Here is a 22,009-nt window from a genome sequence, read left to right as displayed (position 1 = left end):
CAAGTTCATGTTCTCTAGGGTCTGTCTTGCCATGCTTCTGATGTTGGGATGTGTTGGCCAGTGTATCAAGATGAGGCAGAAACCCAGGGAACTTTGACACATCTTCCTGAAATGTCATTATTTTGTAAAACTTTGGATTAGGAAGTTACAACAAAAGGAGATAAGTTAGCAAAATTCACTTGAAAAATAAGGATGTAAATAATTTTATCATTGGAATGAACAAAAATAATGTCAGTTTTTTAAATTCTATAATTTACATCTTCAAAAAGATAGTAAGACATCAAAGTATTCTCAGGCCTAATTTTCTGATGTTTTGGTTTTTTGGCGGGGGAAATGTACATGGGACTTGGAGTGTAACTTTCTTATTCTTTGACTAGAGCTACTGGAATGATCAGTACTTAATCTGCCCTCTAGATTGGCTAGGAGTTTGATATTTCATTGTTTCCTTTTATGTGTAAAAGCTTAAATACTCTTCCCCCTCCCCCCCCCCCAGGTTTGATTTTTGCCAAGCATCAGAAGGAAAACGCCCATCTGAAAATCTTGGTCAGGTATTATTCGGGGAAAGAATTGAACCTTCACCATATAAGGTTTGTATTCAGTGTTATATAGAAGTTATTCAGTTGCTTCTTTCATTCCTTTTTTTTCTTTCTTTTTTTTTTTTTCTTTTTTTCCTACAGAAAAGCCTGAGATAACTTAGCTCTCATAGCTAAGGAGGTTTTCATTTTTCTTTTACCTCTGGAAATAATTTGTTAAACTCATAGTTTGGAAGGATCCCTCTCCTCACGTTATGTCATGGATAAGTTTGTCTTAACACACATTCATATACCAGTATTATAAATGATAAGGATAATACTCCAACCCCCTACCTCACCTTCAGAGGGACCAGAAACCCAGCCTTCAGTCATGAAAAGTGGCCCCAGCAGCTCCTCATTTCCTTCCCCCCCGCTTTGGGAACAGTATTCATACATATTATACATATTGCCTCTTAGCAAATACAGCACTACTTGGGCTCCCCCATTGGGTTTTGGGAAAGCTAACCTTTCTCTTTTGACCATTGAAAGTATGTTTGGAATGTTCTCAGTACATTTTTAGGACATCAGTTAAACCAAATTCAGCACAATATGATTCTCTTCAATATATGTGCTTCATCATCACCCAGAATTATTCTACCTTTTAAATCTCTTAACACTTAAGCCTGTTTTCCTTCCACGTTGCACGGTCTCCTGTTCATTTTTTTTTTTAATTAACATATAATGTATTATTTGTTTCAGGGTTACAGGTCTACCCCTGTTCATTTTATATCTGCTCTCCTGCTACACAAAGAATAATACTCACTCTCTTTTACAAAAATTAAACTTGTTTATAATAATAGTGTACTGCCATATAAAAACTTAAATGGTAAAGAATAATATAAAGTGAAAAGCAGGACTATCTTTCCCCCAGTTTCACATCACAGTTTTTTGTTAATCTTTCCTGAAATTTTCCATGCACTTACAAGCACATGTAAATAAAATTAGATTTACTTGTTTATGGTTTAACATATTATTCTGCACTGTGCATTTTTCCTTTAACTCTCTACTTTGGGCATTTGTCTGCACGAACACATTTGTTTCAATCGCTGTAACTTGACTCCCAAATTTTATTACCCAGCCTAATTCTTCCCGCAGAGTCTCATCCTTGTCTTCTATGACTTAGACCCTATGGTTAGCTGCCTTCTCTGCTTTCTCACTAAACACTGCCATCTATTTTTCTTGGCACTTCATTGCACTGAGCATCTGTCCAGCAAATCCGCACACCTAAAGTGGTCCCACTACCCATCTTAGTCCCTCTAGCACTGTACTGCACTGTGAAGCACTGGGGAAAAGACACAGAGTTTGCTAGTTTAATCCACATAATTATACAAGTTTACAGTTTTCAACCATAAGTCCTCTTAAAATACTGCAATTTAAAATTTTCTACCCTAATGATACCAGTAATTTAAAATTTTTTTCAAAGACAGGGGTGCCTGGGTGGCTCATTCGGTTAAGCATTTGCCTTGGGCTTAGGTCATGATCCCACATTGGGCTCCCTGCAGGGAGTCTGCTTCTCTTTCTGCCCCTCACCCTGCTTGTGCTCTCTCGCTCTCTCTCGTTCGCTTTCTCTCGCGCGCTCTCACTCAAATAAATAAAAACTTTAATTTTTTTTTTAATTTTCAAAGACCGATTTGAAGGCATATGGGATGAAGTTATTGGGGAGAAAATGCACTCAAAGTGTATAGACATGGGTGTTACTAAACAGGGCAAACATATTAATTACCTCTCATCTTAATTGTGTATCACTCCCTGATGTGATATTTTGAAAGATTACTTTGGAAGTTATTACATTGCTTTTATTGGAGAGGGTGATTTTCAAGCAGATTTATTAAATTATACAATCAACTTAAGATATTCCTGTGGTGTCTCAGCCCCATCATTCTGTTCAGTGATGCCTTCGCCTTGAGAAATGATGGAAGAGAAGAGTATCAATAACATCTTCAGTGAACTTGAAGGGACAGCAGGAGTTTCTTGCAGTAGACAGCCCATAGCAGATAAACAGAGGGAAGGCCAATAAAATATTCAAAACCCTGGAGAAGTTTTGTCCCTTTGGGGTAGAATTTAAAGGCAAATTATTCCATGGTAGGCTTCCATCCAGGGTATATTTATTTACAGGGAAAGACAGCCTTGCTTATACAAAGGACCCTTCTTTTAGGCCTACTGCTTTGCAGATTTAATTGTGAATCAGGAGTTGGGGTAAAATAGGAGAACAGGAATGCTTCAAAATGAAGAAAGATGTGCATCTAACATTTTCTATGAGTTTCCTAGAATTTTTTAGGATCAAGATTAAATCTTTAAGTCCCAATCTTAAAGTGACAGAGCAGGCATTTCTTAAGACCAAGGCATAGGTAAACAGAAATATGGGGCTGAGGGGTACCTGGGTGGCTCAGTCGTTAAGCGTCTGCCTTCAGCTCAGGTCATGATCCCAGGTCCTGGGATTGAGCCCCACATCAGGCTCCCTGCTCCACGGGAAGCCTGCTTCTCCCTCTCACACTCCCCTTGCTTGTGTTCCCTCTCTCGCTGTGTCTCTCTCTCTGTCAAATAAATAAATAAAATCTTTTAAAAAATTAAAAAAAAAAAAGAAAAATATGGGGCTGAGAGATTAGATTTGTCCAAGCCAACCATAAATGTATTGACCCATTTTTTTTAAAAAAAAGATTTTATTTATTAGAGAGAGTGAGAAACAGCATGAGAGGGGAGAGGGTCAGAGGGAGAAGCAGGCTCCCTGCTCAAGGTGGGACTCGATCCCAGGACTCCAGGATCATGACCTGAGCCGAAGGCAGTCGCTTAACCAACTGAGCCACCCAGGTGCCCAGACCCATATTTTTCAGTATTGATTCTTTGTCCTTTATTTTCACTGAATTTTTCCTTATTTTAGATCTGCAGTAACAACCAGAAACAAAACAAAACCCCAAAGCTGCTTTGCTATCTTTTATTTATGAATTCTGTTGAGGTCAGAAAAACAGCAGTGCCAGGTTGTGTGTGTTATGTGAAGCTGGAGCCACATTCAGTCCCAAATCTAACCAATCATATTCATTCATTTACCCAGTTAACATGTTTGTGCCAGGCATTGTGGTAGGTGTGGCATACAGCAGAGACCAGAGACAAAAATCTCTGCCTTCATGGGTCTTATATTCTGATGAGGAGAAGGAAACAAAATGAATTACTAAAATATATAGTGTATCAGTTGCTGATGGAAAAACTATCAAAAAATAAATCAGGGAAGGTGGGTGGAGAATTGGCAATTTTAAATGGGCCAGTGAAAGTCTTGTGAGGTGATATTTGAGCAAAAGACCTGAAGCAAGTAAGGGAGTGAGCCATGTGAATATCTGGGAAAATGTTCTCTGTGAAGAAAGCAGCAAATGCAATGGTCTTAAGGTGTCAGCTTGCCTGGTGTGCTCAAGGTACAGAAAAAAGTTGGTGTGACTTGAGCAAATGAGCAAGATAGAGAATAGCAGGAAATGGGGGCAAAGAAGCAGTGAGACCAAATCACATAGTAACTCATAGGCCACTGTAAAGACTTTGGCCTGTATATCTGAGCAAGATGGTTAGAACTGAAGGGTTTTGAGTAGGCTTAGATTTTGATAGGATCACTAACTAGGGCTGGACCATGGGAGAGAGAGCAAGGAGAGAAGAGGGGAGACCGGTTAGGAGGATCTCAAAATCATTGAGATATGTATGACCTGAGAGTAGCTCAGACCATGGGGTAGACAGGTAGGTGTTGTGAAGTGGTCAAAATCTCAGAAACTGGTTACATTTTGAAGGTGGGGTAAGCGCAACAGGATTTGCTGAGGGATAGGATGTGGGATGTGGGGTGTGAACTTTCTGTTTTCTAGAATGGGACAGTCTCTGGGAAGAGCAGGTTTGGGGGGAATGGGAAATTAGGCATCTAATTAAGGATGTGAAATAAACACTTGAATATATGTGTCTGGAATTTGGAGGAGGGGTTCAGGCTAGATCTATACCTTTGAGAATCATCATTAGTGTGTAAATGGTATTTAAAGCCAGGAATTGATGAAATCCTCAAGGGGGAGTGGGTATAGATAATGAAGAGAAGGATTCCAAGGATTGAGCCTTGGGGCACTTGGTGTTACTAGGTCACAAGATGAAGATTCAGCGAAGGAGACTACCTCAAAGTTGGGAGGATTACATGAGTTAATAAATGTTTATTATTATGATTAAACATCCTCTCTAGTTTTGCTATTTTCCTTCACAATTGAACACACAGTTGACTTGCCTAAACCCAGTAAGCATTGGATTGATTTGCCACTTTCCATATAACTAGTAATGTCTATCTCTGCTTAATTTAAATTTGACACCTATCCCTCTGATTCCTTAGTATGTGTACTTTTTTTTTCATTTTCCTCTCTTTAAAAAGGTACCTACAAGATGCATATAAGGTTAAGAATATTAAATAATTGTACAGACATTGCTACATTTACAGAAGTAGCAATGCACCAAAACTAAACTCTTGGCTGACAGGTGGCAGCAGTGGGCTACACTTGAAGCATTTGCTTCTCAGCTGATGCACAGAAACCTGCTTAGGTGTTTTAATAATGTACAAAACAATGGACTACTTAAAAGTGAAACATATGCAAGTTTTTTTTAACCACCTGTAATAAAGTTTGAGTGTATTGAATGGTATACAATTATGGACTATAATTAGTTTATAAAGTAAATTATAGCCTTTAGAAAACTAGGAAATACATTTTTATTTATTTATTTATTTTTTTTTTTTTAAAGATTTTATTTATTTATTTGAGAGAGCGAGAGAGAGAGAGCGCATGTGAGAGGGGGGAGGGTCAGAGGGAGAAGCAGACTCCCTGCTGAGCAGGGAGCCCGATGCGGGACTCGATCCCGGGACTCCAGGATCATGACCTGAGCCGAAGGCAGTCGCTTAACCAACTGAGCCACCCAGGCGCCCCGGAAATACATTTTTAAAATGAAGCCATAAGTGGATCCTGATAAAGTAAACTTATATTATGAATACCATTATTTTTACACATATGAAATAAGTCCTAGACTCCAAAATTGGAGGACTCCTTAGTTTTTTAACTTTTAAATTATCAGTTACTATTTGTTTCAATTTTATTATTAAATAAGATCCTGAAAATTCACAGCCTTTTCAAATGTGAGTAAAATCATGTTTACCCTGATTTTTAGACATCCAAGTCTGACTTTTTCTTGTATCATCATGGTCTGTTACTGCTGAATCTCTCTTACCTGGCACAAGGGGGCACTTAACAAATATCCATCAAATGACTATATGGACATAGAAACTTGTCTGCTTATTACTAGAAAGACTGATGTTCCATTTTGTTCTGCATGTAGTTTTTTTCCCCTTCTAGGATTCAGTTACATTTAAAAGGTGGGTGGATTGAAATTACCAAAAATAAAAATAAAAACTATTACTTATCAAAAGAAAAATTGATTTAAATTTTTAGAGAAACAGTAAGATTAAAATTTAAATGTGATTGAGCAATGAGAAATTTAAAAAATATTATCAATATTAGTGCATTGAAGTAATTTCACGAGACTAGTATTTTTACTCATGGCATAGGTGTGAAGGACCTAGATATTTTTTAATTTGCTTTTCACTTTATTTTAATACAGTTTACATTTAATAAGGAGGAGACCTGCAAGCTTGTCTGTACGAAAACATACCATACAGAGAAAGCTGAAGACAAACAAAAGTTAGAATTCTTGAAAAAAAGCATGTTACTGAATTATCAACATCACTGGTAAGACATGGAGATTTTAGACTTTTGTTATTTTCCATTCTTAGATGCCACCTGTTTCATTGAATATATAAATTACTTCATTAACTCTATAAAATATAGCAAATCAATTGATTTCCCTTTTTTGTTGCTAGTAATAGCATGAAGTATGACTTCCACTTGACAAGGATTACTAAGGTTGATGGCTTACAATATCATCTCTTAACTGCTTAGATTACTGTAATATTTGGTACTTCTTTTGGTACATAGACTGGTACCTAGGGCACCCTTCTTTTTCATATGTAGTTAACAAGAGCATATTTATGCTTTGAGAGAAGGACCTGGATCGGTCATCTAGAAAAATACTGTTATTTTATACTTGTAGGCCATGAAAAAGACCATGGGAAAACAAACTTAAACTATATTTGATGTTTGATAAATAGCATCTATTGCAAATAAAACACTTGGATTTTGAGTAACCTGTTCTTTATTTTATACACATGGTGTTACACTAACTAGGTCTCTGCCAGTTTGTGTTGTAATCAAAAAAGCATGTAAACCTATTTTATTTTTGATTCTAAAGTAGTAGTGACTCAAAAAAATAAAAGTAGTATTGAGTCACTATACAGAATTCAGATGTGGAATATTTAGAAAAGGGTCTAAAGGGCCAACTTTTCAAGTGTAATCATTATTATTCTTCCAGATAATTTTGCTGACAAATGCCTTTATTCTATGTGGAGTCCTAACTTACAAATGTTTTGCCTCTTCTAAAAAGTGTAACGTGTTGGAGGTAGTGAACAGAAAGACTGTCTTCATGTACTTCCTCTTGAATGTTTGTCCTATCAGTATCTCAGATTGACTCATTTGCCCACACTGAGGGAGGTTAGGAACTATTGATCTCAGTTTGACATGCCCAGATCCTATGGTTCGAAACTGTGCTTGGAGCCTATCATTCTGTCCCTTCTCCCTTCCATATACACAGAACAAAAAAGTCCTAGGGAGGGGCAGCCTTGGGTCACTTACCCATCCATGAACTAGTCTGTGATTAGAGGGATTCACTCTGATTGGCCAGATGGGTAGAATCTGATTCAGTCGGCTGAACCATATAGGAACAAGTTTCTCATAGCAGGGCACTGTTAGAATAAGGAAGGAAACTTGCCTGATTACACTTGTGTCATCTTCTTCCTCTTGTGACCCTCAGTGTAAATAGGAACTTGAAATCTCCTCATTTCTTTGGTTTCTAGTAAACCAAGAGCTTTTTTCTTCTAGGCTACTATGAGAATACTATGTAATTGCTGAATCAGTATAACTTGGGGTACATTTGCTTATTCATAAATAATTGGTGCTTTCTCTTTGCTTCAAATTGTTCTTTAACGGTCTTCAGAATGACCTAAGGCTCAGTTCTTATAGTTTCATGTTAGCCCCATCCACCCCCATTTACTCTTAACAGCTACTCATTTGTTGGTGGAATGAAAGAATGGCTCTTCAGGCCTACAGGTTATTCTTAGCTATTGCTTCTACCCTCTGTTCTTAGAATACTGTTTAGAGGCTTGCTCCTAAAGGTACTAGAAACACCTCCCCTTCAATAGTTTCCTCACGGTAAAGTACTTAGAAATATTTTTAGCCTATTCATGACACAATTAATGTAGGTACTGTTTTGATGCCAAAATGCATATAATAACAAGAATAAATCATTTAAAATAGTTTATGAAGTTAGAAAGCATTTGATAATGAAATTGACTCAGTAATTTGTGATGGGTGTGAAACTGTTCTGCCTAAAAAACTTGAAACTTGCTGGGGTTTTCCCCATGACATTTTTAACCGTATTACTTTTCAAATGATTAGAATGACAGTTAATTAAGAATAGTTAATTTTCTCATCTAAATTAATGAATACTTGAAATTCTTATTTGGGATGTTAGAATACAATTTGAGGATCTTCTTGGCTTACCCTGTCAATAACCTAAGCTACTTCTTGATTTTTGAGAATGACTAATGTTTTGATCTTAGCGCCAGACACTTGAATTCCCTTCAACTCTACTCTGCATGGTTTGTAATTATACATCTTGCCAAGTTTCTAGATGTTCGCGACATTTCATTTTTAAAAGTAGTATTATAGAGCTAGTTATCACAGTATTTAAATTTTTTAGGTCATAGCTTATTGGACAGAGAGGGGTCTTTGAAGATATTTTAGTCTAGTGAGTTCCAATCCTGGATCCCAGCAAGCTAGCAGGGGAGGGGAATGATATGCTGTTTTCAAAAATTCAAAATCCTAGCAGTGTAAATGTACACTTATTAAAACTACAGAGAGTAACTTAAATGCCAAGTTTCTTTGCTTTTGGCTACAATTTTCTGAATGCATTGTGGTAACATAGGTTATTCCATTCTGATCAGAAACTCTGGGAATTTAATTTATTGGGGAAATGAGTTATAAATAGATGAGGTTTCATTAATAGAAGTGTTTCAGATGGAGTCCATGGAAGATAGAGGAAAATAATGGAAAGGAGTCCTTGATGGTAAAAAAAAAGGGGGGGGGGCCAGTCATTCAACTTTATCCTTTTGAGTCCTTTTTTTCCCCACTGTATCAGAAAATAAGATTTTTAGTATTTTTGGTGTTGTATATTCAGATAACTAACTCGCTAACTTATTAGCAAAATTTAAAGAATGTAATTTTTATTTACTCAACTTATTAGCAAGGCAGTAATTGAAAATTATATTCTTTAAATTTTCTTACATTTATTTCCAAGTGTTTGGGGTTTTTTTGTTTGTTTGTTTTGTTTTGTTTTTTAATGCTTCCTATTGCCAGGAAAAGGTTATTGTGTCAAGGCATCATATAAATGATAACCTTAGGATGCTTGCTTTTAAAAAGTCTAAATTGCTTCTTAATTTCTCATTTTGTAACTAGCACTATAATTTTTATGTAGTACTTTCTCTACTATGATAGTTTAAAGATACTATAATTAATATATTCCTTGATTGAACTTCATTCTCTTAAAAAATTAAAGCTATTAACTGATTGTTTAAGCCTCCAAAAAATCCAAATTAATTTATTTTATATAGCATTGCTTTATGCTTCTAATATTTTATAGCCTTTTTCATGGGAACTACTGGCCTGCTGGTTATAATAATAAGCAACTTAATAGTGTAGGTGATTCTAAAATTTGGTATATTGGGTACTATTAAATAGCATTTAAATGTGATGAGACATGTTTTATTAGGTCATTAATGTATACCTTGGGTGCATATAGAATCATAATCTTACTTCCTAAGGCATACATTAATTAACAAATAAAACATGCCCTGGAGTGTTGTCTTATGACTGTAATATAGCTAGTGTATTTTTAGTAATTTTTTAAATTTGTATCCTGTAGTGTGCTCTTGGCATAGGGGACCACATGCTCGGACTTTAATGTAGTTAGACAATGCCACAGAACCTTATTCTTTATTTTTATCCCTTAAGTTCGTTTTCACTATAGAACTTTTAAATTTGGTTCTCTAGTTTTATAGCAGCATTTCTTTTAGACATAAGTTGGATTTACACAGCTTTAACAGATAATACTATATTTTCACTTTTTTCACCTGGCCCTTAAGTTAAATATTTTCCCATCTTGCAGTTATGTTCTTCTCCTTTTTATTGAATTACCAAGTAATAAAGGACATTTGCTTCTATACTGTTCCATCAAATTTTTTCCAAGGAACTAGATACATTGCTTTGCACTTTACTTAGAGCTTTGAGTATTTTGCTAAAGGTAAACTATAGTTACGTATCTAGATAATGATGTTGTTAAGTTAGCAGCTGCAGTAAATTAATTTATAAAATTCCCTTTCCTATATACATTTATAGTTTCAAAGAAGCTATAAAGTTTTTTTCTTCACTATAGTGTATCAAATATTGACATAATGCTGTTGCCTATGAAATATACCACATCTTACCAAAATTCTTTTATTGTAGTTTTGACATCTTAAGGCATTTATAGACATTTAAATTTTATGAAGTGGTAACAGCTTTGGGCATTATTTCTTAGTCATGTTCGACGATTTCTAACTTGACTTATTTCTGTGCATAGGATTGTGGATAATATGCCTGTAACATGGTGTTATGATGTTGAAGATGGTCAGAGGTTCTGTAATCCTGGATTTCCCATTGGCTGTTATATTACAGATAAAGGCCATGCAAAAGATGCCTGTGTTATTAATGTAAGTTCATGAAAAACTCTGTGCTACTTTTTTAAAAAATGTTTTTGGTATGGAAGGATTCAGTCTTTACCTGGACAAAATTTGTTATAGATAGTCATTGGATGAGTACAATTCAGATGTTCTGAAGCACAACTACTTAGACCTTAAACATAGGCCAGATTAAAAACGTATAAATTTAATTCTAGAACTAAAATAATTCAGATTTAGTTCAGTATTCACTGAAAGTGTCTGTTATATGCTAAGCACTATGCTAAGGGCTGGGACTTTGTATGTTCTGACTCTATTAAAAGTTAGACTCATAAATCTTACATATATATTTTTAAAAGTAGATTAGTGGAGTACCAGAAAGACCTCATTATAAGTTCATGAAGTTTGTATTACAAATTTTAAGTCCATAAAATATTATATTGCAGAAGTTTGGTATTACTTACTTTTTTAAAAGGTAAATGCCTTGGGGTGCCTGGGTGGCTCAGTCGTTAAGTGTCTGCCTTCAGCTCAGGTCATGATCCCAGGGTCCTGGGATCAAGCCCCGCATCGGGCTCCCTGCTCAGCAGAAGCCTGCTTCTCCCTCTCCCACTCCCCCTGCTTGTGTTCCCTCTCTCGCTGTGTCTTTCCCTGTCAAATAAATAAAAAATCTTTAAAAAAAAAAAAAAGGTAAATGCCTTTATGGCCATTCTTTTATATTTAAAAATGATAGTAAAGTGAAGATGTTAATAATAGAAAGTATTAAAATTATTGGGAATATATATTAAATGTTGTGTAATCAGGTCAATCAAGTTTAATCTCTTAATTAATATGACTTGATGGTAGAAGTTAGCATAAGCTTGATCTTGAAACTGGTTACATTGGCTAATGCTTTTGGGAGAGTTGACCAGAAACACTTAAATAATTTAAGTTATTGGTTTAGTCTGGTTATAAAACTTCCAAGGAGGGAAAGTGTTGAAATGTGTACGATTTAGCATGCTCATAACATGTAATATTTTAAAATTTATTTGGTTAGTTTTATCTTAAGTGGAAAAATAGAAAATATTAGATGTGTTCTTTTTAACAGGCACCTACTTTTATGTAAGAATTATGGCATTAAAGAAACCTAATTTGTACTCTGCCAATTAGTTGTGGCTTATAGAGAGTTTAAGCTTAAAACGTAAAGGTTTTTTTTATGGGGAAGGATTAAAACTCTGTCTAAGCTCAAATTTTCCTGCTTGTTGTGCCTCATTTTAAAAGTTTTGTTTTGACTCTTGTATAGCCAGTTTTCTACCTTTAAGTTCTGTTCCATAGTCAGAATTCCATGAAAGAGATACATTTTACATCTTCAACCACGTTGACATCAAAATACACTATCATGTTGTTGAAACTGGGTCCATGGGAGCAAGATTAGTGGCTGCCAAACTTGAACCAAAAAGGTAACTATACAAAACAGGTAAATAAATGTGGGGGTGCCTGTCTGGTTCAGCCGGAAGAGCATGTGGCTCTTGATCTTGAGGTTGGGAGGTGGAGCCCCACGTTGGGTGTAGAAGTTACTTAAAGGAGGGCGCATGGCTGGCTTTGTCAGTGGAGCACGCAACTCGTTGATCTCAGGGTCGTGAGTTCAAGACCCATTTTGGGCATACAGCTTACTTGAAAAAATAAAAGAAAAAGAAATAAAAAAGTAAGTAAATGTAAGTGAAATTATTCCCAAAGAATAAATATTTGGGGCCTAGTTAACTTTTTCTTTAATCAGTATTCTGACATATAATCCGGCATTTCAGGATTGATTTTACTAAAACTCTCTTTAGTGTGATTGGTTATTGAGTTGTGGGTTGTCCAGAGAAATCATACAGATATTTTTTTTCTGTTATGGTAAGTGGTCAAGCCAAAGTGCCTTTTTGTTTTGTTTTTTAATCAGGAAGTTTTGACACTTTTTTTTTTAAGATTTTATTTATTTATTTGAGAGAGAGAATGAGAGAGAGCACATGAGAGGGGGGAGGGGCAGAGGGAGAAGCAGACTCCCTGCTGAGCAGGGAGCCTGATGCGGGACTCGATCCTGGGACTCCAGGATCATGACCTGAGCCGAAGGCAGTCACTTAACCAACTGAGCCACCCAGGTGTCCCAGAAAGTTTTGACACTTTTGCTGTGTCAGCTTGGAGTGGAGAATGTGAGTGGCTGGGACAGGGTTTTCTGTTACAGTAGAAAAGCATTGCCTCTAATATTTTGCAACTTGACCTCTCATTAGCGGCCCAAATGAGCTGATTTTTTTTTTTTTTTAAGTAATCTCTATACCCAGCGTGGGGCTTGAACTTAGAACCCTGAGATCAAGAGTCCCACACTCTTCTGACTGAGCCAGCCAGGTGCCCCCTCAAATGCGCTGATGAGTGCTATCATTTCTAAAATCTCCATGCACTGTTAGATGCCATTGTGTGAGAAGTCACTGAAAGAGCATCTTTTCAAGTTGTCAGTATTTTTAGTATGAAAGTACCTGTCAGTTATTTGTGAGATCTTTTTTTGATTGAGTATTCCATTTTTTTTTCATGTTTTCCCACACCCCCCCCACCTCACCATTGAATTAGCCTTTTTCCCATGCCACTACTGGTAAAGAAATGCATGCCAGGGTGCCCGTGTGGTTCAGTTGGTTGAGCCTGGGACTCTTGATTTCAGCTCAAGTCGTGGTCTCGGGGTCGTAGGATCCAGCTTTGTGTGGGGCTCCATGATCAGCGCTAAGTCTGCTTGAGATTCTTTCTCTCCCCCTCCTCCTCATCCTGCTCTCACGTGCACACTCTCTCTCAAAATAAAATAAATAAAATCTTAAAAAAAAAATCCGTCTCTCTCTGCCCCTCCCCCATCTCACGTGTGCACTCTCAAAAAAAAAAATGCATGCCATTATAAGATGGCAGTTAATTTAAACTCCCTCAGTGTTTATTTTTGTTTTTTTTAAGATACTTACTTTGGAAGATTTGTTTCAGAGAGAGCCCACTCTCATGAGATGGGGGAGGGGCAGAGGGAGAGGGAGACAAATAGACTCCATGCTGAGCAGGGAGCCAGATGTAGGGCTTGATCCCAGGACCTTAACATCATGACTTGAGCCGAAATCAAGACTTGGACACTTAACCAACTGAGCCACCCAGGTGCCCCCTTTTTTAAAAGATATTTAATGCTCTTCAAGTATAGTGCTTTCAAAAGTTTGTTTCTAATTTTGAATAATAATTTCTTACACATACTTATAACTTAGGCCGTTATTTATATGAAGTAAATATTTGTACTATTAAATGTGACAGGAATAATTTTGCCTTTGACTATAGTAGCATTGTAAAATATGTAGAGTCTCTAGTCTTTACCCCATTTTTAAAAACTGTACTTTATCAGCATCTTGCCAAAATGTTTCCTCCACAGCTTCAAGCATACCCATACAGATAAACCGGACTGCTCTGGACCCCCCATGGATATAAGTAACAAGGCTTCCGGGGAGATCAAAATTGCCTATACTTACTCTGTTAGCTTCCACGTGAGTTTGTTTTTATCTCTAGTATAACTCAGAAATTGATTTTAAATTCATACTACTTAAACTAATTAAAAATATTAATGATTAACCTTGTCACATAGATAAGCTTTTAATGAGCTGATTTGGAATAGTTTGTCAGTGCACCAGGCAACATAATCACACTCAAAACTAAGTCTCCATTTAAATGAGAAGGTAGTAAATTGGAGAATTGAACCTGATTAAATGTTAAGTCATAAGAGATACATAAAAGACAAAATGTAGAAAATAGGCCTAGATAATGATATGAAAATGTCAAAGATTTATGTAACAAGCATTTGGGAAAGCAACATTCTTTTAAAGTCTGAATTAGTATAAACTTTAATGGAGTGTTCCCTGATAGTAGATGATTTATATAGGTTCTTAGGGAATTCAAGGGAGTGTTTTCATTAATGGAGAAGTTTTTTAGGAAGAAAGTAAAAGTTCACTTTATGAGAATCTGAGGCACTATTCCACCTCTACTTTTTTTTTTTTTTAAAGATTATTCATTTTAGAGAGAGAGAGCATGTGCATGTCAGAGGGAGGTGGGTAGAGGGAGAGAAGCAGACTTCACACTGAGTGCGGAGCCCGATGCAGTGCTCAGTCTCACCACCCTGAGATCACAACCTGAGCCCAAACCAGGAATTGAACACTTAACCTACTGCACCACGTAGGCACCCCTCCACCTCTATTTTTAATAAACTGTCTTGGCGATCAAGTATAGTTGTGACGTTTACTCTCCCCCATATAGTGTGTAATTTTGCAAACCTAGGGCAAAGAACACTATGTATTTCTTTCTAGGTATTAAGAGCTCATTGTGGGTGACACCTGCCAGATGCTCAGTTATGACTGTAGTGTCTCATGAGCATAGATGGCATCAAAGAGAATAAAAAATAAGTTATACCACTCAATTTTCTAAAAAAATTATTAAGTCAGCTCTAAATTTTGATATCTAAAACTTTTGTTAAAATTTAAAGCAAGACTTTAAAAAAATACAGGTAACTAAGTACTTTTAGGAACTCTTTTATTATTTGTTATTTACTGCTGAAACTTATGACTAATCCAAGTTATGATAATGAGAAATTACATTCATTAATTGAATGGGAGGTCAGGCTATGTGTGGAAATGTTTGGATTCTTAATATATTTTGTCAGCAAATGCTTATTTAAAGAGTTTTGTTTTCTTTTGTTTTATCTCCCTAGGAAGATAAAAACATCAGATGGGCATCCAGATGGGACTATATTCTGGAATCTATGCCTCATACCCACATTCAGTGGTTTAGGTAAGAGTACAGAGTTAATCCACTTTATGCTCTGGGCTTACTCTTTTGTTTTGTCCCTTTGAACATCTCCTTCATTCTCTAATCCTCTCTAGTTCTCCAGAAGTCTGGGCTTTTGAATTGGATAGACTTGTGTTCAGCCTTGGCCAGGTCACTGTTCGTGAGTCAGGCGAGGTCACCCAGTTATTCAGAGTCCCATTTCTTTATCTGGAAATACCTGCCTCATGAGACTGTCCCTGAGGATTAACGGAGAATGAATGAAACAGAACATTTGAGCACCTTACCTGAAGTGGAAGAAGCTACTGCTCATGTTATGACTATTTATTATTATTATTATTTTCTTCAGAGCATGACTCAAAATTTTTATCTGGAGAGTTGTTCATGGTGTTGTCACTTTACTTTTTATGCTTTGTTAACAGACTACCTTTTGACACTCATTAACTTACTGAGTAAATTTGTTTGTCATAAATTTCTTGAGGATACAGACCTTTGTTAATCCCTGCAGCTTTTATTGAATTTATTTGGGCATAGTACTTATTTAATAATGTTGACCACACATAAAAAAATTCTAGTTCTCAACAGATTATGATGAGATTATTATGATAAGTATATAAAGTTATGTATCCACTAGAAGGACACGTAATAGAACAAAGCTCATTGAATCTGTTGGATTTTAGGTCAAAGTTTGATTTTGATGAATACTGTTTTAACATTATTGAATAAATTTTTTAAAAAGGTAATTAAGCTGCAGATTAATCCTGACATGTTTATTTCTACAGCATCATGAATTCCCTGGTCATTGTCCTCTTCTTGTCTGGAATGGTGGCTATGATTATGCTACGGACACTGCATAAAGATATTGCCAGATATAATCAGATGGATTCTACGGTGAGTGAAACATTTGACCTGCTAAGAATAGTCTGTATTTAGTTCTTTGGAAAAAGTTGAAATAATGGCTTCAGACAGAATCTTTCTTCTTAAAAGTTATCCTGAATTCACCTTTTCAAATAAAGTGATCCTTAAGAATTGGTATTTTCTAGAACTGTAGTCGCTCCAGCATTCAGAGCAGCACTGTTCACAGCCCCATCTGTGTTAGTGGTTTGGTGCAGAGTGAGCGTAGGTGCACAGCTCCAGGTCTGTCCCCCGTTCTCACATACGTGCTGTCAACTCAGATTTTCCATTCCCAGCCTGCACCCACCTTGTGAAACAGCAAAGTTGAGTGGAATAACTCCCAAGCAGTTTTTATTTGTGTGTGTGTTTAGCTTTTTTAAAATTAATTTTCACTGAGTTTTATCATTTCAACCTTTTGGCATATTCAAAGTAATTTAATGTCCCAATCTCATTTATTCTCAAAACACTTAAAGTTACATAATGTTATACATTTTATACTTTTTCATTGTATAGCAGCTCTTTGATAAAATTTCCACAAGAATCAGGGCGCCTGGGTGGCTCAGATGGTTAAGCGTCTGCTTCAGCTCAGGTCATGATCCCAGGGTCCTGGGATCGGGTCCCGCATCAGGCTCCCTGCTCAGCGGGAAGCCTGCTTCTCCCTCTGCCTCTCTCTCTCTCTCTCTCTCTCTGTCTGTCTCTCGTGAATAAATAAATAAAATCTTTAAAAAAAAAAGTTTCCACAAGAATCATAGTGACTTGTAATGAATACAAAAAACTCAGATTTTATTGCTTTCTTTTCTCCGAATTCTTAGCCTTTTCCCCATAACTTTTCTGTCCTAATTAGAAAAAGAACATATTAATGTTTACAAGCTTTTTAACATTTCTACGCTACAGTCTCTTTTCCATTATTTTTACTGATTATTTTATTAAATATTTTATTAAAATAATTTCAAAATACTCTTCATAATTGGCAATTTCAAATGGTATTTTCTTCTTCAGTTGTACCAAGGTGCCATGGGATGGAGGCCATGGCACCCCTGCTTCCCCTCTTGCTCTCATTCCTTTTGCCTCCCTTACTGTAGTGGTCTGAGCAAGGCTGTTCAAACATAACTCAGATCGTTCACTCCTGCTCACAACTGTCCAATGGCTTCCCATTTCACTCAGAGTGAAAGCCAGAGTCTTTACAGTGGTTTGTAGGCCTTACAGTGCCCCCTTGGAGCTCTTCTCCAGCCATACTGGCTTCCTTACTATTCCTCAGACATGTCAGGCGTGTTCTCACACCTCCGGCCTTTACACTTGCTTTTCTCTCTACCTCAAATGTTATTTACTCCCTCAGGTATTTACACGGCTAGCTTCCTTACCTACTTAGTCATTACTGAAATAGGATCTTCCCAGTGAGACCTTCCTGACCATCAAATTAAAATTACACCTTTCTGGCCCCATACACATCCATACTTTCTAAGTTTTCTCTGGAGCACTTATCACCATCTAATGTACTCACTTGTTTTGTTAATTGTCTGCCTTCCCAATGAGAACACGTATTCAAGAGGGATTTTTCTGTTATACTCACTATAGTATCTCTGGTGTTTTAAACAGTGCTGTGCTTTTATAGTTGGTGCTCAGTAAATGTTTGTTGAGTGAATGAGTCATTCTCTTTTTTTCTTTCCTTTTTTTAAATTTTATTTTATTATGTTAATCAGCATACATTACATCATTAGTTTTTGATGTAGTGTTCCATGATTCATTGTTTGTGTGTAACACCCAGTGCTCCATGCAGAACGTGCCCTCTTTAATACCCGTCTCCAGGCTAATCCATCCCCCCACCCCGCTCTCCTCTAGAACCCTCAGTTTGTTTCTCAGCGTCCATAGTCTCTCATGGTTCATCTCCCCCTCAGATTTCCCCCCCTTCATTTTTCCCTTCCTACTATCTTCTTCTTTTTTTTTTTTTTTAAAACATATAATGTATTATTTGTTCCAGAGGTACAGGTCTGTGATTCATCAGTATTACACAATTCACAGCATGAATGAGTCATTCTTTGATGTACTAGCCTTGTTGATGCATTGCTGGGCTCATGATAGGTAAAAAGGTATCCAAGGACTATCTTCCAACTCCACCCTACCCCCCACAAAAGTGAGCTGAGACCAGAGCAGGAAACAGTGCAAGCACAAGAGGATGGAGTTCTCCTTTGAGAACTGACTCCTTTGAGTCAGTCCTTATATAAAGTCTCTGACCAACTGGGAGACTAAACTTTGGGTCACTAACAAGGGAGCTGAACCTCAGTCTCCTCCTGTATTAAGCATGGATTCTTGAAGGGGAGCAAAATGATTCTAAGTTAGCAAGTGCCTTCTGATTCTTAGCAGAATCAAGTAGAAATCCTTTGGGGTAAAGTCTCCCAAATTTAGGTTTGTAGAATTCCCCCAATTTAAGATCAGTAAAATATGATCTAGGGGTGCCTGGGTGGCCCAATCAGTTGAGCATCTGACTCTTGATTTCAGCTCAGGTCATGATCTCAGGGTCATGAGACTGAGCCTCATGCTGGGCTCCGTGCTTGGCGGGAAGTCTGCTTGGGATTTTCTCTCTTCCTCTCCCTCTGCTCCTCTCCCCTCCCCTTCTCTAAAATAAATAAATAAATCTAAAAAAATGATCTGTTAGAAATTCACAAAAATTTACAATAAGCAACATGTTTAGAACCCCCCTGAAGATTTCAGATACTACAGCTCTTAATTACAGAGTATAAAGTGTATGAAAAAATAAGAGGAACATTTAGATAAAGGAAACACAGTATGTCCCAAGCGGAAGAAATAAAAAGAAATCCACATCTAGATCAACTGTGACAAAACCATAGAACACCGGAGAAAAAAGATCTTAGAATCAGCCAGAGGGGGAAAAAAAATTCGAGCATCTGCAAAAGAAAAACAATTAAATTGGAAATGGAAGCTCAGAGACAAAACATCCTAAATCAGTGAGAAAAATTGTTTACATGGAATCATGTACCCAGAGAAGGTATCTTTCAAGAATAAAGGTGAAATATCTTTTTCAGATGAACAGAAATAGTGGACCACAGACCGTCACTGAAGGAATATCTATAGAAGTAAACTTTAGCGGGGCGCCTGGGTGGCTCAGTGGGTTAAGCGACTGCCTTCGGCTCAGGTCATGATCCTGGAGTCCCGGGATCGAGTCCCACATCGGGCTCCCTGCCCGGCAGGGAGTCTGCTTCTCCCTCTGACCCTCTTCCCTCTCGTGCTCTCTATCTCTCATTCTCTCTCTCAAATAAATAAATAAAATCTTAAAAAAAAAAAAAATAAAAAAATAAAAATAAAAAAAGATTTTATAAAAAAAAAAAAAAAAAAAAAAAAAAAGAAGTAAACTTTAGCAGTAAATCAGTCAATCCATTGATTGATCAGACCTGAAGAAATTTCTATAGAAGTACTTTAGCAGAAAATAAATAAAAACCAATCCCAAAGAGATAATTTAGGAAAATAGGTGAACAAAAAGATTCCAAGTAAACATTTTCTGTTTATAATAATAATGATTCTAAAAATTTGGAGATTAACAAAAGTGTATCAGCAGGGAAAACAAATTTGATGTATAGTATTGGATAAAGTGGGTGGCCATCTGGTTAAAAAATAAGGTAGATTCCAACCTTATTCCTTATGTTAAAATGAAAATGTGAAACTATAAAATACTACGACACATGAGAAACTGATTTTTAAATCTTGGAGAAGGGTAGAATTTTTCAAGTATCACAGAGAGCCAGAAGTTATAAAAGAAATGATTGCTCTATGATTACTATGTTAAAAAAAATTTGAATAGGAAGAAATACCATTAAGTAAAAGGATGAAAGTCAAATGGGAAAATATTTAACACGTCACAAACAAAAAGTTAATTCCTCATAAATAAAGAAATCCTAAAATCATTACAAAAACAATCATCAGCCCAGTTAGAAACCAGGCATGGTACATGAAAAGAGAGTCCATTAAAAAGAAACACAAGGGATGCCTGGGTGGCTCAGTCTGTTAAGCGTCTGCCTTCAGCTTAGGTCATGATCCCAGGGTCCTGGGATCAAGGATCGAGTCCTGCATCGGGCTCCTTGCTCAGCGGAGAGCCGGCTTCTCCCTCTGCCTGCAGCTCTGCCTACTTGTGCGTGCGTACACTCTCTCTCATGCTCTCTCTGACAAATAAATAAAATCTTTAAAAAACAAAACACAAATGGTTCTTAAACATATAAAAAGATATAACATTCATAATAAGAGAAATGCAAAATAAAACTGCAGTGCAGGATTGTTTGCTCCTCTGGCACACTGGCAGAAATTAAAATGTTTGATAATGTGTTGGTGGATTGAGGACATGAGCACTTTGATACGTGGTTTATGAGAATGTAAATTGGTGTAACTTATGAAAGGCACTTTGGCAATATTAGTTTATAATGTAGATAGTTTGACCCAACAGTTCAGTTCTTAGAAACTAACTTGGATGCAGAAGGTTTTTATTATTACTGCTATTTTTTAAAAACAATGTATTATTGCTTATAATAACTAAAGATTTTCAGAAACTCAAAAACTCATTAATAGGGGACTGATTTTATAAATTACAGAATGTCCGTGCAGTAGAATACTATGCAGTCATTAAAAACAATGAGGCAATTCTGTATATACGACTGTGGAGGCATCTCCGTATTATTAGACTAAAACAGCAAGATGTGAAATAATGTGTATAATATGCTATGATTTATGCAAAATGAGAAAAGGTATTCACACATTTCCTTATGTATAAGCAGAGGATCTCTGCAAGGGTAGTAAGGAACTCATCGTATTTGCCTTCTCCAAAGAAAGGGGACCTGGCCCGTTATGGAAAACTTAGTTTTCACTGACCTCTGAATTTTTTGGTGCTTATTCAGTAAAAAAGTAATCAGAAATGGTCCCTCGTCTGTAATACTACCCCACCTAAAGGAAGAGGTTAATGGACTTTTTTCCCTCATACTTTTAATGTCAACATTCACAGAAGCACAGAGATGAGTACACCCGTCACCCTGGTCCAGCAGTTCTCAGCTCGTGTTTAGTCTTTTATAGAATCCCACCAGTTCCTCCCTTTCAGTTGTTTTGAAGTCAGTCCCAAATGTAATTTTATTTAATCCATTTAGAACCCAGATACTTTTAATAAAACTTCAATTTGTACATTCTTCAAAAATGACCGAGTATAATTCCATGGTGTATATGGAAGTATTTTGGTTTTTACTATTGCCTTATATTAGCCATTGTAAGAGCAGGATTAGTACCTGTATAAAAGTTTCCATGTTTCAAATTCCAGTTGATTTATATTTACTAAAAAATATGTGTAAATGTAACATATTATCAGTAGCATTGTCTGCTGCTCACAAAGGTGGAAGTTTGGGAATTTGGGGTAGAGATGAGATGCATCCTGAAGGAAATGTCGAGAAATGAGGCTGAAAAAGTAGCGGGGGCCAGAGTCTGAAGGACTTGTAATTAAATACAGTTTGAAGGTCACAGGGAAGCTCTTAAAGAATTTTAAACAGCACTGCATAGCCAGGTTTGTGATGTAGGAAAATCACTTTGAATATTGTGTGGAGCATCATTCAGAGCAGGGCAAGATTGAAGGTACAGAAACTGGTCCAGGGGTGTTTATGGAACTCCCAGAGATAGGGTGGTAGCAGGAAAGGGAAAAGGAGCTGGACAGACAGATACAGAAGGGGTTTAGAAGGCGGGACGGAATACTGTTTGGTTAACTATGGAGAAGGTGGAAGAGGGAAAGACAGTAAATGACCCGATGTTTCTGGTCCAAAACACCCAGTTGGTTAAAGAACCCTGCTGGATGCTGTATTGAGAAGTAACTGAATAGAGGCAA

General features: G+C 36.7%; 1 protein-coding gene across 2 annotated transcripts in view; it reads left to right on the top strand.

The window, feature by feature from the left end:
• TM9SF2 (transmembrane 9 superfamily member 2) overlaps positions 1 to 22,009 on the top strand; it is a 61,179-nt gene that overhangs the window by 16,564 nt on the left and 22,606 nt on the right. For both annotated transcript variants that reach the window (XM_035726737.1, XM_027590093.1), the window contains exons 3-9: positions 494 to 587; positions 6,186 to 6,313; positions 10,356 to 10,485; positions 11,764 to 11,888; positions 13,853 to 13,964; positions 15,179 to 15,258; positions 16,035 to 16,143. In XM_035726737.1, coding sequence (XP_035582630.1) covers positions 494 to 587; positions 6,186 to 6,313; positions 10,356 to 10,485; positions 11,764 to 11,888; positions 13,853 to 13,964; positions 15,179 to 15,258; positions 16,035 to 16,143 — 778 coding nt within the window. The remainder of the gene's footprint in view (positions 1 to 493; positions 588 to 6,185; positions 6,314 to 10,355; positions 10,486 to 11,763; positions 11,889 to 13,852; positions 13,965 to 15,178; positions 15,259 to 16,034; positions 16,144 to 22,009) is intronic.

The sequence above is a fragment of the Zalophus californianus genome, chromosome 3 (assembly GCF_009762305.2).
Source record: "Zalophus californianus isolate mZalCal1 chromosome 3, mZalCal1.pri.v2, whole genome shotgun sequence".
Taxonomy (NCBI): Eukaryota; Metazoa; Chordata; class Mammalia; order Carnivora; family Otariidae; genus Zalophus; species Zalophus californianus.
Note: the sequence above shows the minus strand (reverse complement) of the source record. Positions and strands in the feature narration are given on the sequence as shown.